Here is a 17435-nt window from a genome sequence, read left to right on the forward strand (position 1 = left end):
TTTTTTCTGCTTTATTATTCTCTGTCTTCTAAATTGTGCTGCAAACGTAGTAAATATCTGAGCTTGTAAATATGAAGTCACTGTAGCATCACAAGCTAATATAACTTCCAGAAATATTTGAGTTGGACAAATGATATAAACTTAACAAACAATCCTTTGTGGATGTTGAATTTTATTTAATTTATATAGGTCCATGAATGTAGAAAAATATAAACTTTACCCAACCAAACACACAATATGACTAAACTAAGGTTAAGAAGAGAAGCTGTTGGGGCCTGTTCCTTGTCAGTATAATTAAACATGAGTTGCTGACACCACTATTTCTTAGAAAATGGTGACTGAATTGATTTAGCTTGGTAACAGATCCTTAATATGTCCAATAATGATGACGGATGTCCTTTTGGGTGAGTGGATGTCTGGTTTCCCATTGTGGAGTTTCTAAAGTGTGATTCAGTGCAGTTACCTAGCAGATAAGTTGAATCGTTCAATGTGAGAAGTATTCCACTCCTTTGACCTTGGCTGTGAGGCTGCTGTGGATTTCATTGCTCTTTGCCTTTGTCTGGACCTTGACAGTTTGGCAGCCTTGCAGGACTCAGTAGCCATAGAAATGGTAAATAATGATGAAGCACATGCAGCTAGTGGGGTCAAGGAGAGTAGAGATGAAGCAAACAACATCCTCTCTCTCTCTCTCTCTCTCTCTCTCTCTCTCTCTCTCTCTCTCTCCTCTCTCTCTCTCTCTCTCTCTCTCTCTCTCTCTCTCTCTCTCTCTCTCTCTGTCACGTGTATACAAATATACCCACGCTGTAGCAGAAGACCAACAACATAACAACAATGACATCTGCATTAGTGAATGAACATTTGCACATGTAACACCCACACATGAGAGCAACCTCCAAACATCCAGCTGGACTCAACTATTATTTTTCACATTTTGGTTTAGTATTGGTCGGGCGTGAAATATACCAAATATGCATGTTTACAGTGGTGGTAAAAAGCTGATGATCAATTCCTGTGCTGTAAGCTACATGTGCATGTACATTAACAGACCGGTCACAAAATAAGAAGAAAGAAAAGCATAAATAAATGGTTAGAGAAACATAATGAATGTCGGTGCATGCAGGACATAAGTGGTCACTGAATGGTTTGGCACTCAAGCTGCCAGTTGAGCTCCTTAGCTCTTGCCTGCCACATTTTCCTTTGTGAATTCTTTAGACTGACCTGCACATTTACATATTTGCACTCAAACAAAACACAACAAAATTTACATTTTTTTATTGAAGAGGTGGAAATGCCTAAAGCACCACCGTTCTTAAGAACAGCCTCAGAGTAACCAGCATGGCTTTGGGCTGTCATAATATATACCTATGAGAATTATAATACACATTGATCCTTGAAAAAATGTCACTGACCAGCAACTATGAAGTATTATGATATTTGACTGTATATGTCATTATAAAATGCTTTATAATGTATTATGTGTTATGATTATTGTTATATTTAAAAGTGTATGTGATGTGCAATTATTTGTACTTTTGTATGTTGTATTATGTGCCATGTGTGTTTTAATTGTGACCTGCCAAAGGGACTACATGAGTACTATAAGCAGATTATAGGTATGTTTATAATGCATTATAGACATGAGTGTTATTATTGTGTTACTATTATTCTTTATAGCATAATGTATACCACCCTGTATTTCACTGCACACATAGTATGAGCATGTGACAAACAACGTGTCAATAACGTGGTACACGTGGGTTTATTTTTGTGTATGTCAGAATGTATGCTTGTGTGTGTATGTGTGTGCAGGGAGGGTGATGTGAGTCACGTAGTTGCGTGTATAAAAATAACACAGGAGTCAATTAGCCGTTAGATACTGTGTTAAATGTGGCTGAGTGATCCACTGTATAATACACTCTATCTTTCTCACTGCTCAAATTTACTGTCACATTTCTGTACGATCATGAGTGAATCTGTACAGCATTACCATTCTAATAACATAGATACAGTGTTTTGCTGTTTCTTTATAGCACTGAATTTAGCATTGTGTTTGTGTGTTGCTTTAGCAGGTCATGAAGTTGTGTGGAAATGTTGCTCTGTAGAACAGCTGTATTTGTATTTGATAAAGAAAAAATGGCATTATCTCTTGATTGCAGAGGTTGGAATTCAGTGTGAACTGCTGTCATTTTTTCCTATGTTGACCCATTGTTAGGTTTCTGTTTTGGAAAGATTTATTTCAATTTGATGGCACTCTTGTTAGTTAGATAGTTTCATATACCTGTAAAAGTACATCTACATGATTCCAACTGGACAATCTCTATTTATATTTTTCCCATCATTAAAAATGTTGGCAGGTCCATAAATAGCAGATGGGCTCTGTTAGTTGCTTGGAACTGCCAACATGATAACCTTTAGTATACTGTATGCTGAAGGATATGAGAACGTCCAGTGTAATTTGGAATATGGCATTTTATTGCACCCAATTCAATATGTTAAAGGGATCTTTCAAACTCAACCTCCAAATCACAGATCATCTAACATGGCATGTAGTTGCACAAAATTCAATGTAGTGAACACAATTATCTGACCTTAATATTTTGAATCCTAACAAGCTGAAATGGCTTTTGAAAAGCAAATGTTCTCCTCCTGTCCCCAGATAAACTTTCATCTCTAAATTTAGAGAACTAAGTTGTGTATTGCTCCATTGTTGTGTCTTAATATATCTTGTGCAGACAGGCTATCAGCTATCAATTCAAGCTAAGGTTACGGTGAAGCTCCTGTGCCCTTTTGTCTGCTGTGACAATCATTTTATCAGACAAATAATCCTTTCTGATAGCTAAATACAACAATCCAAGAGACAAATATTCCAGACTTCAACACAATGCAATCATCATCACTAACAGGCTGCACAGCATATGCAGTATGTTCAAATATAGATATATACAATTTTTTGATATTTTCACCTTTTTCAAGAGACTGTCGTTTCATTTCATCTCTAGTTTTCAGATTTCAGAAATACAATTCAAATTCAGTTCAGTTTGTGTACATTATATTATATGTATGTATATATATTATTATACAGTGATATACAATCCTTTAAATGTGTTTGTATGTGTGTGTGTGTGATGTTGACGGCTCATGTGGTCACCAAAAGTGGAAGTCTCCTGTTTACACATAGCAGTGGCAACATCATTTATTTGTAACAGCAAACACTTCCATTTTTAGAGTAGTTCTACCTCTGAGGCAACAGCATCTTTAACAACACCTGAACCCTTGAGAAACAGTTCAATTAGTGACTTCTCTACACAGGATTTGTGATGTATGCCCACATACATGTATATCCATCATGTTTAAATGACAGTACTCCTGGAACAATGACAAGTTAATTAGTCCTCTAAGTTGTTCCCATAATATGTTCAGTTTGTGTGTGTGAAGATAAGGTGAACGCTCAACAGTGAACATGAGTCACTCGGAGGCTTATGTGGAACTTGAGGAAGGGGTTTGTGTGTTTTTGTTATATGGTTGTGACCACTGTGACCTCTTTTATTTAGTGTATCTGGGCCATCTCAAGTTTCATAGCAATATTTATGTCATCTCCATCTGAATTTACAGGACAGTGGGTTAGTAGGTCCACCACAGATATAAGATTTCACCTGATAAAACAGCACATTGCGCAATCTGTTTTTACCATATGCTGTGGATTAATACTGTTATTTTCTCACAGACAAACAGACTTTTATAATCATTTATTTAGATGGCTTCTACCTACAATTCAAACCTAACAACTAAGCAGCAACACAAAAAATGAATATTGTTGCAAATAAATTGATCTATATTAGGATGTCGGTCAAATTGCTTCGAATTGATTTGTGATTTGTGACTCATCTCTTCCAGGTGTTTATCGGTAACTATCTTTTCTCTCAAGCGCAAGTAGGCCAGTGGATCAAAATAATTAGGTTGCCGACACAGCAGCCAGTAATACAAAGATATATTCTTTTCATTTACTGATTGAGACCAATTGTTGTGACCTCAGTTGTGACCCACTTTTGTAGCCGTGCAAAACGGCACCTCTGCATGATAAACATATGACTCGGTGTGAGTTGTCTGCCTTCTTGTAACAGTGCAATCATATGTTGTCAGTTGAGTCAACATATGCAGTTTGTTCTGTTACAGCATTATTGGCCATTTCAGAAAATATAATTACATCAGCAGTATCACAACATCAACACATTTAAAATGTTGTTTGTGTTGCCTCTTATGTACTACAGTGAGGTAACTGTTGTTCACAAAAGACTCTAAAGCTTTGGGTGTATGGAAGTGGTTTGCTCCTATGAAGTTTCACATCTATTTAGGCTCACACGACAGACAAATTCAAGCTTGTGCTTCCTATTACAGAACGTGTGTGATTTCTCTTTTTAAAAAGATTTAGATCATCTTAATGGTATTGTTAGTTTTGTATGTACCTGCAAAGTACTTCTGCATGGTTCCAGCTGGATAATCTCTATTTATTCATATTTTTCTCCATCATTAATCATTCAGTTCGGTCAAAGGTGCCCATACATTCTTAGCTGCTTGGAGTTGTCAACATGATAACCTGCTCTTATGCTGTATAACTGTTGCACACAGTTAAGCTCCAAGGTGCTGTAAGAAACCCCCTATGAATATTTGCTCAGTTTCCTATGTGTTTATTGAGGTCCACATGACAGACGCACCATCTCCAGCCAGCTCATGTGGATTTACAGGTCAGAGTTCATTCCTTTGTTGAACTCTGACAAAGCGGATGTGCCCTGTTGAACTTCTCCATACACTGCTGTCAGTGGTGTAGTGGTCCTTGGAGAAGTGGGTATACTCTCAATTGTTGCCCTTTTTTAACGCAGCCCAGAAAAACGCCCTGTTTTACAAACAGTGACATGTAAGACTACTCTATTTAGTTTACCCAAAAATCCGTCAGTAGTATTTGCTCATTGTCACATAATTTCTGCTGCTTGATCTCAGGGAGGAAGGATTATGAAATTACTAAATCAATACAGGCCCACAGACTAGTGGGAGACAACTATGTATTTTGAGTGAACTATTAGTTAGTAAGGAATGACACCTATTTTCTCACTTGGCAAGTCAGTAGTTTATTTTGTAAACTGTCTCTTTGAACAGCTGATTTGCAACAGATAGTGTGGGCCAGAGTGTGCCACTGTTATAAAATTAACATGACTTGATCAGGAGCAGTTTGTATTAATGGTCACACAGGCAGCCTGCATGAATGTACAATATAAATGAGGCAAACATGGTGTTTCAGTTATTTTTTGAACGTTTATTTAAATAAAATACTTCAGATCTGAATTTGACAATGCATTCTTGTTCATAATTCACCTTAGATTAAAAAAAACAAACACATATCATTCTCTTCCACACATCAAAATCAATCAGATAAACTCAAAAGTGCTTTCTTCTTGAATTGAAGCTTTAATAGAAACTGTCATGACAGCTTAAAGAAGTTAAAGAAGATGCCTCGTCAATTAGGACAGCTAATTTAAGGATGCTGGTATAATGCTACTGACGATTTTGCTCTGCATTTCACTGGCAACATGTTGTATTATTTGTGTTGCACTCTTCTCTGTGTCCAATGTTTCAGTAGTTACTCAAACTAGCAATCTACCCAAACTTACCGATTCATTGCATACCCTAAATGCAAATCATTTAAAGTAAACTTGTAAAAGTACATTTGTCGGTTAGCAATATTTATATTGATTAGATTGACAGCGAGTACCAGCCAAGTAGAGGCAGAGTAGCGTTGGTCATGGCTTCACCATCCTAGGAAAAAAATGGGCAATTTGGCTCGCAGATAGCGATGGGCAATCCGTCTCTTTTCAAAGATTCGGCTCTTTTGGCTCGGCTGCCTTAGAAGAGCCAGCTCTTACGGCTCCAAAACGGCTCTTCATTTAGTATCACTCTGAGCGTTCTATTTTAGCCTGATTTAGCAATTATGAATGGTTTGTGTATTGGTAAGCAAGTTTTCATTCAGTGTTTTCATAAAAGCCTTATTTGTATGCATTTTTGTAATTACTAAAAAAATACAGTTACTTTTGTTTAACATTTGAATCAAACTTTTAAACACCTGAAAAACCTTGAACTGAACACAGAACAACTGAACACATTGACATGCTTGCACTCAAATCCTCCTCTGTCTCTGTTTCTGCTGTGTGTATCTGGCCTGTACCATTACACTCACTGTCTTTGGAGCGTCTGCCCTTCTTCCTTCTTTACATAATGGTATATGGCAGGCCCCTGCCTGCATGGATTCTCAGCCAAACGGACTGCCGAGCAGGAGGCTGAAGATTCGGCTCTCTCCGACGGGCATCGGCTCTTAGAGCCGGCTCGTTCGAGAACGACACATCACTACTCGCAGATACTACTGAATGGTGCGCATCAGGGGAGATTTAGAAGTGGGTATACGCAATGCTGACTGAAAGATAAGGGTTAGGGTTAGGATACGCCGTATACCTGCGTATACCCCGGACTACACCACTGACTGCTGTAGTGTTTGGAGAAGTTATTAATTCAGTGCATTTCATCACCATTTTTAGCACATTATCACAACGGAGTACTACCTGTAGCGTGGCTGTTTTAGAGGTCATAGTTTGTTTATTTTTTGTCCAACTCAGAAATGTGACAATACATTGATTTTGAAGAAATCTCCCTACAGAAATGTAATGCAACTCTTCCTTTAGTCACCATTTCCTTATAAAGTTAGCAGTCTTTACTTTGTAAAACTGAGGGGAAAAAATACCAAAAACAGACTTAGTTTCTTTTCTCATATTTTATTTTGAGCATATATAACATCTGGACATAGAATATTTTAAATAATATGTGTAGGGGGACTTATCAAAGATAATTAATACATTCTATGACAGTGATAGAGGAATGGGCGTTGAATGTATATGTGCCGTCTCGAGCCAGCAGTAGTGAGTAGTGTTATGCGCAGGCCGAGATAGGGTGGCTGAGGCCACTGAAGTAAGACTTTTCTCTCTCGCTCATCAGCTCAAAGTGCAGCGGCTGTTGGCAGAAGTTACACTCTGCCGATGAGTGAGGCTTTAGCGGCAGACCCACCTCCTTCCATGTTTCAACCAGCTTCTCTGTGGAGGGAAAACAGAAAAGAAAGGAGGTCAATTTAATTTTTATTAACAAAATAAAGCAACAATCTTTCTTCCAGTCTACAGTTCCATTAACTAAAAGGTTTCATGTTCAACAGTGAAAAATCTATTCTTCACTGAATGTATTCTACCTGAAATACAACATCGTCTTACCAACAAAGTATTTCATCATCTCAGGATTGTGGTGAGGTGTTGGAGCGATACGCAGAAGCTCCTCTCCCCTGGCAACAGTGGGGTAGTTGATGGCCTGCACGTAGATGTTGTGGCGACTCATCATGAGGTCACACACCTCTGTGTTCTTCTCGGCATCTGATACCTAAAAGGACACACACACATATTAGAATGGAAGTACTGGGGAAGGACTAAAAGATTACATGTTAAAATATTCCTGATAAGGTTCAGGTTGTTGGTGGTGCACTACTGTATGTGTCTGATGTACTGTCTGTGTGTGTCCAATTTCATGTATTAGGGGAGATATTATAGTATAATTTACCCGAACTGGGATTATATGGCTGGGGCAGTGCACCACAGGCAGCCCCGAGTCCATCAGCATTTGTCTGAGCAGCTTGACATTGCGCTGGTGTTTACGTCTCAGTGAGCGGCCCTCCTCCTCTTTAAGGACCTGAATAGACTGCTTCGCTCCAGCTAACAGCATCGGTGGCAGAGAGGTGGTGAAGATAAAGCCAGCAGCGTAGGAACGAACAGTGTCCACCAGGGCAGAGGTACTTGCGATGTAGCCGCCAACACAACCGAAGGCCTTGCCTGGAAGAGAACATGACACATAGGTGGTTCATTTTTAATTTAGTTTGTTGCTACAGCTCCAAATACACTTATTTCTCTTCAACTAAGAATCTTAATAGAAAAAAAGCTACTTTAAAAACATCCACTAGTCTATGCAAAAACTCCCCCACTGTAATCGAACAAACTGGATTATCCTGAAATGGCAGCTGTAGGAGTAGCTGAATTGTGGAGCTCTCTGTTATTGTCCCCTCAGCTTGACAGCGACAGACACAGAGTAATTCAATAAGAGCGTTACAAGATCCCACCGTCTCCTAGCAACAACTGAGCTGCTCTGGCAGCATATTGGATGACGCAGCTGAGGCTTCGTTTTGAGTTTAACACCGAAACAGAGCGCTAGGTCGGAGATTCCTACCATTTAAGAGTTGTTGCTTTGATACATAAAATTATATAAATGAATACAGAAATGTCCATTTGATGTTGGGGGATTTGAGACAGGAAACTTTTTATTCTAATTTCTTATTAAATTGTTTGTTCATTTCCTGTGTTAATGTAATTTGCTTGAAAAACAGATATCAATCATAAGCCCCTGTAGCTTGTGAACTATAAATGACCCAAGTAATAGCTAAAAAGCATTTTGACTTGGCTTGAAAGTCAGTGATTTGTTTTAGTAGAGATTAGATGCTGACCTAATGTCCCTGAGATGATATCCATCTTATGCATGATGCCATCACGATCTCCGATGCCCCCTCCTCTGGCGCCATACAAGCCCACAGCATGAACCTCGTCTACAAAGGTGATGGCTCCGAACTCATGAGAAACATCGCACATCTCCTCCAATGGACACACAGCACCTGCATCACAGAAAAACAATGAGAAAAGTTTAGCCACGAGTCAACATACAGGCACAAAATACATCATTTTAGTCTACAAGATATGATTTCTTTGTTAGACAACCAATAAAAAAATGATTTTGATGTTTTTTTGTATGCAGAAAATCAAATGTTTAGCTGTAATTAGCATTTTTTGAAATAAATACATCAGGACACTTCAAAAACAACTCTTAAATCTCCTTAATATGTCCTAATCAATTATTCAAACACTTGTCAAATGTACAGGTATGTAATAAGCAGGTTTTATGAGTGTTTTTATAATGGAAGAGGGACCATCCCAAACTGACCATCCATGGAATGGACGGTCTCAAAGGCCACGATCTTCGGTTTGCTGGGGTCTCCCTTCTGCAGCAGCTCTCTAAGATGGGCCACATCATTGTGGCGGAAAATAAATTTCTTAGCACCGCTGTTCCTGATACCCTGAATCATTGAGGCGTGGTTTCCAGAGTCAGAGTAGATCTCGCAACCTACAATAATTCAGAAGAGAGGGACAGAGCGAGTGAGAATGAGAAAAATTTAAAAAGAGTCAGTATGAAAGTGACTATTTACCGCATGAATGAGACTCACTAATTAATGAATAGCTATTAACATGATGGATTTATTATAAATACATAGACATTTTCTGCATACCAGGCAGTATCTTGGCGAGGGTGAAGAGGGTGGAGTCATTGGCGACGAAGCAGGAGGTGAAGAGGAGCGCTGCGTCCTTCTTGTGGAGGTCAGCCAGTTCTTGTTCCAGTTCCACATGGAATTTACTGGTCCCAGAGATGTTCCTGGTGCCTCCCGCCCCTGAACCATGCTTTCGTAAAGTATCCCTGGAGTCAGCAGAAGAAATACCAATTAAGTTTTACTTTAAATGTTTTTTTTGAAGGTGCACAATAAGAATGGCACTCATTTCTGTCAGATGTAAACTTGAGGAGCAAACTGCAATGAATGGAAAAATTTAAATAATTAAGCAGGCCTCAAGGTGTTACTGCTGTACAGGGAATAAGAGGGTTGGGCAAGTTCAAACAAGCTGAGAGAAAAGGAAAAACATCACCCTTTCACTGGACCCATAAGGTTTAGGTGTAAACTATGGCCAACTAATAATCTACACCCACACAAACAATGGATTACGGGTGCCAGGTTGTAAACAAATATTAAGTCCCAGGTCTCATTTTTCTTCTCTGTTTTGTTCAAAGTCTTAGATCTACTCTCAGTGGGATAAGAAGTAAAGGGTAAACAGGCAACATGGACAGCCTTGAAAAACATTTGTCTCATTAAATGCACCCACATCTAGACCCAAATGACAGGATCAAGTGTATTCTCAACTTCTACAGTACTCACGTGATGGATTGTAGAACTCGAGGGTGTCGACTCATGCCCAGGTAGTCGTTGCTGCACCATACGGACACCTCCCTTTTATCCTCTAAGGACCTGGTGAAATCGTTGGCCATGGGGAACTCGTTGGCCAGGCGGTTCACAGTTTTAAACACGCGGTATGTGTGGTCACTCTTCTTCTCCTCTATCTTCCTCTCAAAAAAGTCATCATACTCGAAGCGGGACACTGTCAGAACAGGAAGACAAAGCTTGCTTAATGTGGCTTAACACGATGAAGTAAGTCCTAATATGATGAAAGGTTCACTTCTTATTCAAAATACTGACTCTTCAAAGCAACTAATTGGTAATTTAACTAGAAAAAGAGAGGGAAATGGTTGGTTGCATGACAGCACATTTTAAGGACAGTGTGCTAGCGCCTCAGTAAATCAAATAAATATAGCAGTTTGAATTTACTACTTTTAACACTTAAACAATTTGCCAAAGCACCTAAAAAAAAAAACTTACTAGTGCCTGTCAAGTTGTCCTGCAACAGGTGGGAGACCCTTTGAGGCCGTTGCTTCAGGAGGGTTTTTATTATATTAGTTTGACTCCCTCCGCTTTCCTTTATGGTACTGGCCATAGACGGCTTCTTCAACTGGGCAGAAGACACTTCTGAGAAGGGTCAAGAGAACAAAAACAAAATAGTATCAAATTATGTACAAAAATAATGGGCAAAAAAATAACTTGTGCTAATTGAACTTCTAAATAAGTCTTACCTTTCTGGACAGTGCGGACTTCCTCAACATCCTCTTGGAACTCCATGCCAACCTGGCGGACCACACTGCTGTTCTTCTGGCCCATCTCGGCAGCCAGGAAGGGGCATTTGGAAGCAACAACCTGACCTGAGGGTGGCATAGGGTGGCCAGCAGGCAGCTTGGGCTCCACTTCCTTTTTGGAGGCTGCAAGTAGGACAACGGGAGTTTGAAATTCAGATATATCATGACTCAAAATCCATAACCAATATAGTAAATAGCTTTAATTACGTGAGTCATTAAAAGTATATTAAAAAAAATCTAATCCTTTGTGACCCTCACCTTCACTGGTAGACATGGGGACCTCAGTCTTCTGGTGGGAAGATGATGAACAGAGGGCGCGTGCAAGTTGTGGCGCCATGGGTTTGGATGCCAGCTCCATCATGACGGGGCAGCGCTGGGCGTAGACCACCATAGACTTTTTAGGCTGCTGGTAGAAGGCCTGGGGCACACGAGCCAGGAACGGACAGCGACGCACTATCACATCCATTATTAGCGGTGTTGATGATTGTCAAGAAGTCTAAAAGAGAAAGGTGAGGTCAGAGTTAAGTTAAGTTTCATGATCTACACAAAAACCTGTTTGGCAGGCTGTTGTCTAAAAAAGTATAATACACCCAAAAAACACAAAGGACATTTCTTTATTTTTACCCAGAACGCAATCAATCAATTCAAACGACTTCAGTGAGAAGATTTTAAGATATCAGCTGTCAGTATCACCAAAACCCAGCTCAAATTAGAGGATATCTACTTTAAGTAGTATGGGACTGTAACTTTGTTGTGTTTCCTTCTTTTAGTATGGGATACAAATTTAATGGGTATATATACTGGTATGAAAAAAGTTTTCTGTGAATTTATTAACAACAAAGTTAGTGGATATTATTTGATTTATGTGTGAAATAGCTTTGTTGAATAACTGCCTTATTGTTTGGTTTATAACATTTCAGAAAATTGTGGAAAGGGGGATCACTGTTTCCCAAAGCTGATATAAGGGCTTAAAATGTCTTGTTTAGTCTTGACCAAAGATATTTAGTTTTATATCTATAGTAATAATAGTAGTAGTACAGTAATAAAATAGTAGTAACAGTAATAATTATAATAAAATAGTGAGTGATTTATTTTCTGTCAATTGAATAAATCGATTAATCAATTATTTCTGAAGTCTTTGTGGGTTTTTTGTAATTCTTTAATACATTTTGTAATGCAATTAAATTTAGGCTTTGAAAAAAAAGCACAAGACATTTCCAGAAAGTAGTAAAGCTTGGGGTAAGATTTTTTTGTCTGATGTCAATATGGGAGCATGGAGTTCAACACTGAATCTGTTTCATCATCATGGTTTTTTACAGAAGAAAAAAGTAACTCCCCTGAGATCTTTTAAACATTGCGCGACTTTGTGGTAATCTTCCATCTTAGTTTTCCAAAAACTTTTGGAAAAACAAGCTGTGACTATCAACACACATCTGTGATTCTTTAACTGGTGTGGGGGGGATTGCAACAGCTGTCGGAACATGGACATACACGTATTGAAACTCTTTTTTTGTGTCTCATTGCGTAAAAACAGAAAGTCCATAACCCCTAACTATCCTCGTTTCTCACCCTGCCCCCCCACCCCACCCAAGCTGGAGCCAGGCACATTCCTAGACAGCGTAATCACTCCCACCCTTGGATTTCGGGGAAAAGGCATACGAGGAAGTATGAAAAAAAAAAGTGTACTCTGGGGATCAATAAGCTACTTTGAACAGTTTGTTTTGAAGATCATTTCATTGATAAGTTGTATTTCCTGACTTCGACCATTGAGTCACTTCACCAGCATTGCCTGAGCTCCGTCAGATATTGTATTGTTGTGTTTTTACACACTGCTGTTCTTACTTGCACTTGTTTTATTTTTTGCCTGCTTGATAATAACAATAACCATATTTCTACTGCAGCTAGCTATCTTTATATATAAAAAAGTTGCCATTTAAGCCTCTATCAGTCGTTTACAAGTTTCCATATCCTTCCTTCATGTGTGTTACGTGTTGACTCCCGCAGCATTACGTGATTATTACACACTGAATGAGCAACCAGCTCAATAACACCAGCTATTTTGCATTTAATTTATATATTGTATGCATGTAAAAAAAAAAATACAGTGTTAATGCTCCAGCGTGTTGGAGACCATTTATTTTTAGATCCGATCATTCGTGATCCTTGCCGGGTTTGACCTAGCCTGACGTGAGCTAGCTACGTTAGCTAAGAAGCTACAACCAGAAGTGGAAAAAGATGATGAAGGTGAAAGAGGTGATATAAGAAACTTACCGTTGTTAAAACTCCACACCAAATAGCGTAATCCTCTCTATCAGGGGTGCAGTAAATCGGGGGACAGTGCTGGTGCCTGATATGATGAAACAGTCTGTATAAAAAGCCGGGTTTTTTTTAAGAGGAGGTGAAAGTAGCAGCTTCGTTATCCTGCACTGAGGACGAACGAGAAGGACGAGGACGAGCTGCTGCTTATAAGGAGCTGAGCTGAAAGTCTCGCGAGATCTCATTCGTTAGCGTCAAAGGTCACTCCGCACCTCGTGATCAGGGACGCGTTATAAGAGCCACGCTCATGTTACATGTACGTCACCCACTGTCAATTTATTGATTTTACTGGTAAACAATTGACATCCATAATTCCGAGTTTTCGTTCATCGTCTGAACGTCTCATGATTAAATGTGTAAAAAAGATTTTGAGTCTGTCCAACTTTTAAACTATAAGATAGATAGATAGATAGATAGATAGATAGATAGATAGATAGATAGATAGATAGATAGATAGATAGATAGATAGATAAATCTATAGACTTTATTTATCACCACAGGGGAAATTCATGTATCCAATAGCTCATACATATACACAAATAAACACATATACATAAATAGATAAGAACAAATAATATATAACCTAAAAGTTTAAAAAATATATAAAGAAAGAAGAAAACTTTATTAAGAGGAGGAAAGACTATTCAGAATTATTGCAGTGCCCAGTCACAATCTTATGATGTTATCATTGTAAAGTATGATGGCTACAGGTACAAAGGACCTCCTGAACTGCTCTGTCTTACAGCGCAGTGAGATGAGCCTCCCACTGCCAGAATTGCTCTCTTGCGATTTGAAAATGTTGTTCATTATGACCTGTACCTTTGCACCTGTAGCCCCCTTTCTACAGCCTTCTTCAGAGTCTGTAAGCTGTGAGTGCCTAGCACTGAGCCTGCCTTTATCCAGCCACTTCACATTATTGTCTGCAGTTACTAGGCTATGTCTGTTTATCTATGTTTGTTACCATGTTGACTATATAAGCATTTATCATTTAACCTATACCTTTATCATTTATCAGCTCTTTGTTTCATCATGGTGCCTAATTGTTCTCTGTTGTTGTTGTTGTTATAGTATTATTGTTACACATGTTGCAAGTGATGTTTTCTATAAATTGTTTGTGAGTCATGCATGTGATCAAAACACACAAGTATTTTCATGGATTTTAATAGTAAATAATGGAGAGCTTCCAGTTTTAGGTTCCTGTGAACTCTCATGTCAGACTACCTCACATGGTCCATCAACATATACTCCTTGGTCAAAAAGGCATAACAGTGGTTATATTTTCTGAGAACATTCAGAAAGGCAAACCTGGAAAAACAGCTGCTGGATTCTCTCTATCACTGCTCCACTGAGAGTTTTGGCACACAGGATCCCAGTCTGGTATGGCAGCAGCTCTGTGGCTGACAGAAAGGCTCTGTAGGGGTTCATCAACACAGCCCAGAAAATCACAAACGCACGCCTGCTGACCCTGAATGACACCTACACTTCCCGCTGCATACAAAAGATATCCTGCGTCCTGAAAGATCCATCTCACCTGCACCAATACCTGTTTGACCCCCTGCCTTCAGGGAAAGCACTTCAGACAAATCATGGCACGCACCAACAGACTCATGAAATGTTTCTATCCAAAAGCTATCACCATACAGAACACTGCACTAAAGAACACTGCGGTAAAGGACACTACAATTCAGGCATCAGACAATCCTGTGCTATAAAGTGAAATATTCTTATTTATTTATTTCAAGTGCAATACAATGCGGCATCTGGCTGTATATGTAGGTACTAAGTACTGTGTATGTATGTTTGACTTGTGTGTGAGAGAGATTTTTTTGAAATCTATTTCTATTTGAGCTCCATTCAGGCAGTGCAGCAAAACAATTGTATAATGACAGTAAACTATTCTATTCTTTTTTATTCTTCAGCCTTATTCAACCAGGTCTCTAACCTCACCTCAGAGGTTGTTCATAGTGGCTATTAAAAGATTCCCTTCAAATCTGCTTCCAATGTAAGTGATGGGGACAAATCCACAGTGTGTCCACACAGTAATTTTGGCATTTAAACATTTATCTGAAGCTTATATGAGGCTTCAGCTCTCTAAGTTAGTCATACCAAATGGATATCTTCCACATTTATAGTCTTTCCATTTATAGTCTTTCCCTTTAGAGCCGTGGTAAAAGTACAGCAACAAAAAGAGGCATTTCAACACTAAAAAACTGTAGCATTGAAAGATATCTACTTGATTTGAGTCATTTGGACAACTGAGTAGAGGGACTTTATGTACACTTGTGACCCCTGGTGTTGAAACAGACACATTGAAACCGAATTGGTTATTGAAGTTAAAAAGGTGGGGTGGAAATACTGTATAATCTATATCCTGTTGGTGATTGTGGAAGAACCATTAAAACATTCATATTGAAGAACAAAAGAAGAATCTGTGAACGTTCCTTTCATGTCTCAACCATTTAAGTTAAAACACAATAGACAAAGGTTTAACAATCACAGTCAATTGCCAGTTTATTAGGTACATCTATCAGCAGTCTCAATTTCAACTTCAGCTTATTTAAATTGAATGTCACCTAAAGAGTCTATGTACACTTTGAAAATAAAAACAACATGACTTCACATGTAAAAAAACCCCAAACAAAACAAAAACAGATAGGTAAACAATAACAACAATATAGATCATATCCGGAACAGAGTAACAAAACAGAGTTACAGTAATTACTGCCTAAGAGGAAAATGGTCACCTCCAGAATGAACAATGGTAGTTTACTCCAAAGAAGGGGAGCTCATACGTTAAAGGCTCCACCACCAAAAGATTTGTTAAATCAAGGAACAGTTGAATAACCAGCATCAAAATGAGTGTAAAGGATGTGATGGAGTATATGGATTGAAAAGGTTGGAGATACATGAAGGAGCCAATCCGCTTAAAGCCTCTCATTTGACTTGTTTTGCTGCCCTCTACAGGTCTCTTCAGGCTTTGCCGCTGTCTGGACTGGATTTGTGTCATGCTGTGTGTGTTATATCTGCCACCACAGCCAAACAGTTTACCTTATTGAAATCAGCTGTCGCTTGAATTAGTATGTAATGCAAAGACACCTTATATCATGTGAGGACTCTGGCAGCTTTGTTTTGGACCATTTGGAGACCTTATAGGCCAGAAAAAAGTGCATTACAGTGGTCGTAAAAATGTAGCCGATAAAGTTAAGAGCTAATACAGTCTGATAAAAACAACCCTGCAATAAATGTTACCTTCTTAAATAGGAAATTAATCTTGTGAAGGCTGAGAACAGTTTTATTGCAAGTGTTGATTCAACTTCATGGAGGCTCATTATGGAGGCTGTTGTTTGTTCTGCAACATCACCACAAAGCCTCCAGAATGACAGTTTTAACAAAAAACTGGGCATTATAACCTTTATAAAGGTAGCAGCTGTCTGCATGAGTGTATTTTTATTAAAATGTAATAGCATGTTGTAGATATACAAATACCTCTTTCTAAATGTTTGGTGCTTGTTTAGCAATTACTTATTACGCCTTCATGCTTTGAATGTCTACTTTACTTGCTTGAACCTTGTGTGACTCAATATGCATGGCCATACAAGGTGTCAGTGTGCACATCTGTCTTTATCTGGGATAAATAAAGTAATCTGAATCTGAGTGTATCTAATAAACAAGCATTTCTTAAAAAATATTATAGCATGTTCTAGATATACAAATACCTCTTTCTAAAGTTTAAATATTTGTATGTGCTTGTTTAGCAACTCTAACCTTGATACAACATAATACAAAAATACACAAAAATGTGTAGCTTTGGACCTCTGTGAAACGAGATGAGACAATCAGAATTGCATATGTCTCATCTAATTTTTGACTGCATTTTTTTAAATTTACAAAGTTAATTTCTGTGATACCTTAATCAGTCAAGAAAGTCTTTGGTTTTCAGACGCTGTCATGAGGTTACTTTCTCAGTGTGGACAGACGTGGTGCTTTGCTGCCCTCCACAGATTTGTCTCAGGCGGTGATCAGGTTGCAATGATTTAAATCTGCCACCATAGCTGACTTGGACTAAACTGTTTATGTCCATGACAGCCAGAGTAGATGGTCTATGCTGGAAAACAGCTGGAACACTTTTTGATATCATAGCAGTCCAAATGCAGATCAATTCAACATACTATATACAGTTGATGTGTCCAAACTTTCTGGTACTG

At 38.6% G+C, this 17435-nt stretch overlaps 1 protein-coding gene across 1 annotated transcript; it reads right to left on the reverse strand.

Annotated features, from left to right (window-relative positions):
• Window positions 1-6799: 6799 nt before the first annotated feature.
• alas1 (aminolevulinate, delta-, synthase 1) lies at window positions 6800-13346 on the reverse strand. The gene is made up of 11 exons (XM_062416007.1): window positions 13186-13346; window positions 11173-11410; window positions 10855-11037; window positions 10604-10750; window positions 10106-10325; window positions 9410-9594; window positions 9067-9246; window positions 8576-8740; window positions 7642-7910; window positions 7302-7464; window positions 6800-7130 (listed from the first exon to the last, which is right to left on the reverse strand). Exons 2-11 carry the CDS (start codon window positions 11378-11380, stop codon window positions 6970-6972), a joined length of 1881 nt encoding a protein of 626 aa, XP_062271991.1. The 5' UTR covers window positions 11381-11410; window positions 13186-13346; the 3' UTR covers window positions 6800-6969.
• Between the last annotated feature and the right edge of the window lie 4089 nt (window positions 13347-17435).

This window comes from Scomber scombrus, chromosome 3 (genome assembly GCF_963691925.1).
Source record: "Scomber scombrus chromosome 3, fScoSco1.1, whole genome shotgun sequence".
Classification (NCBI taxonomy): Eukaryota; Metazoa; Chordata; class Actinopteri; order Scombriformes; family Scombridae; genus Scomber; species Scomber scombrus.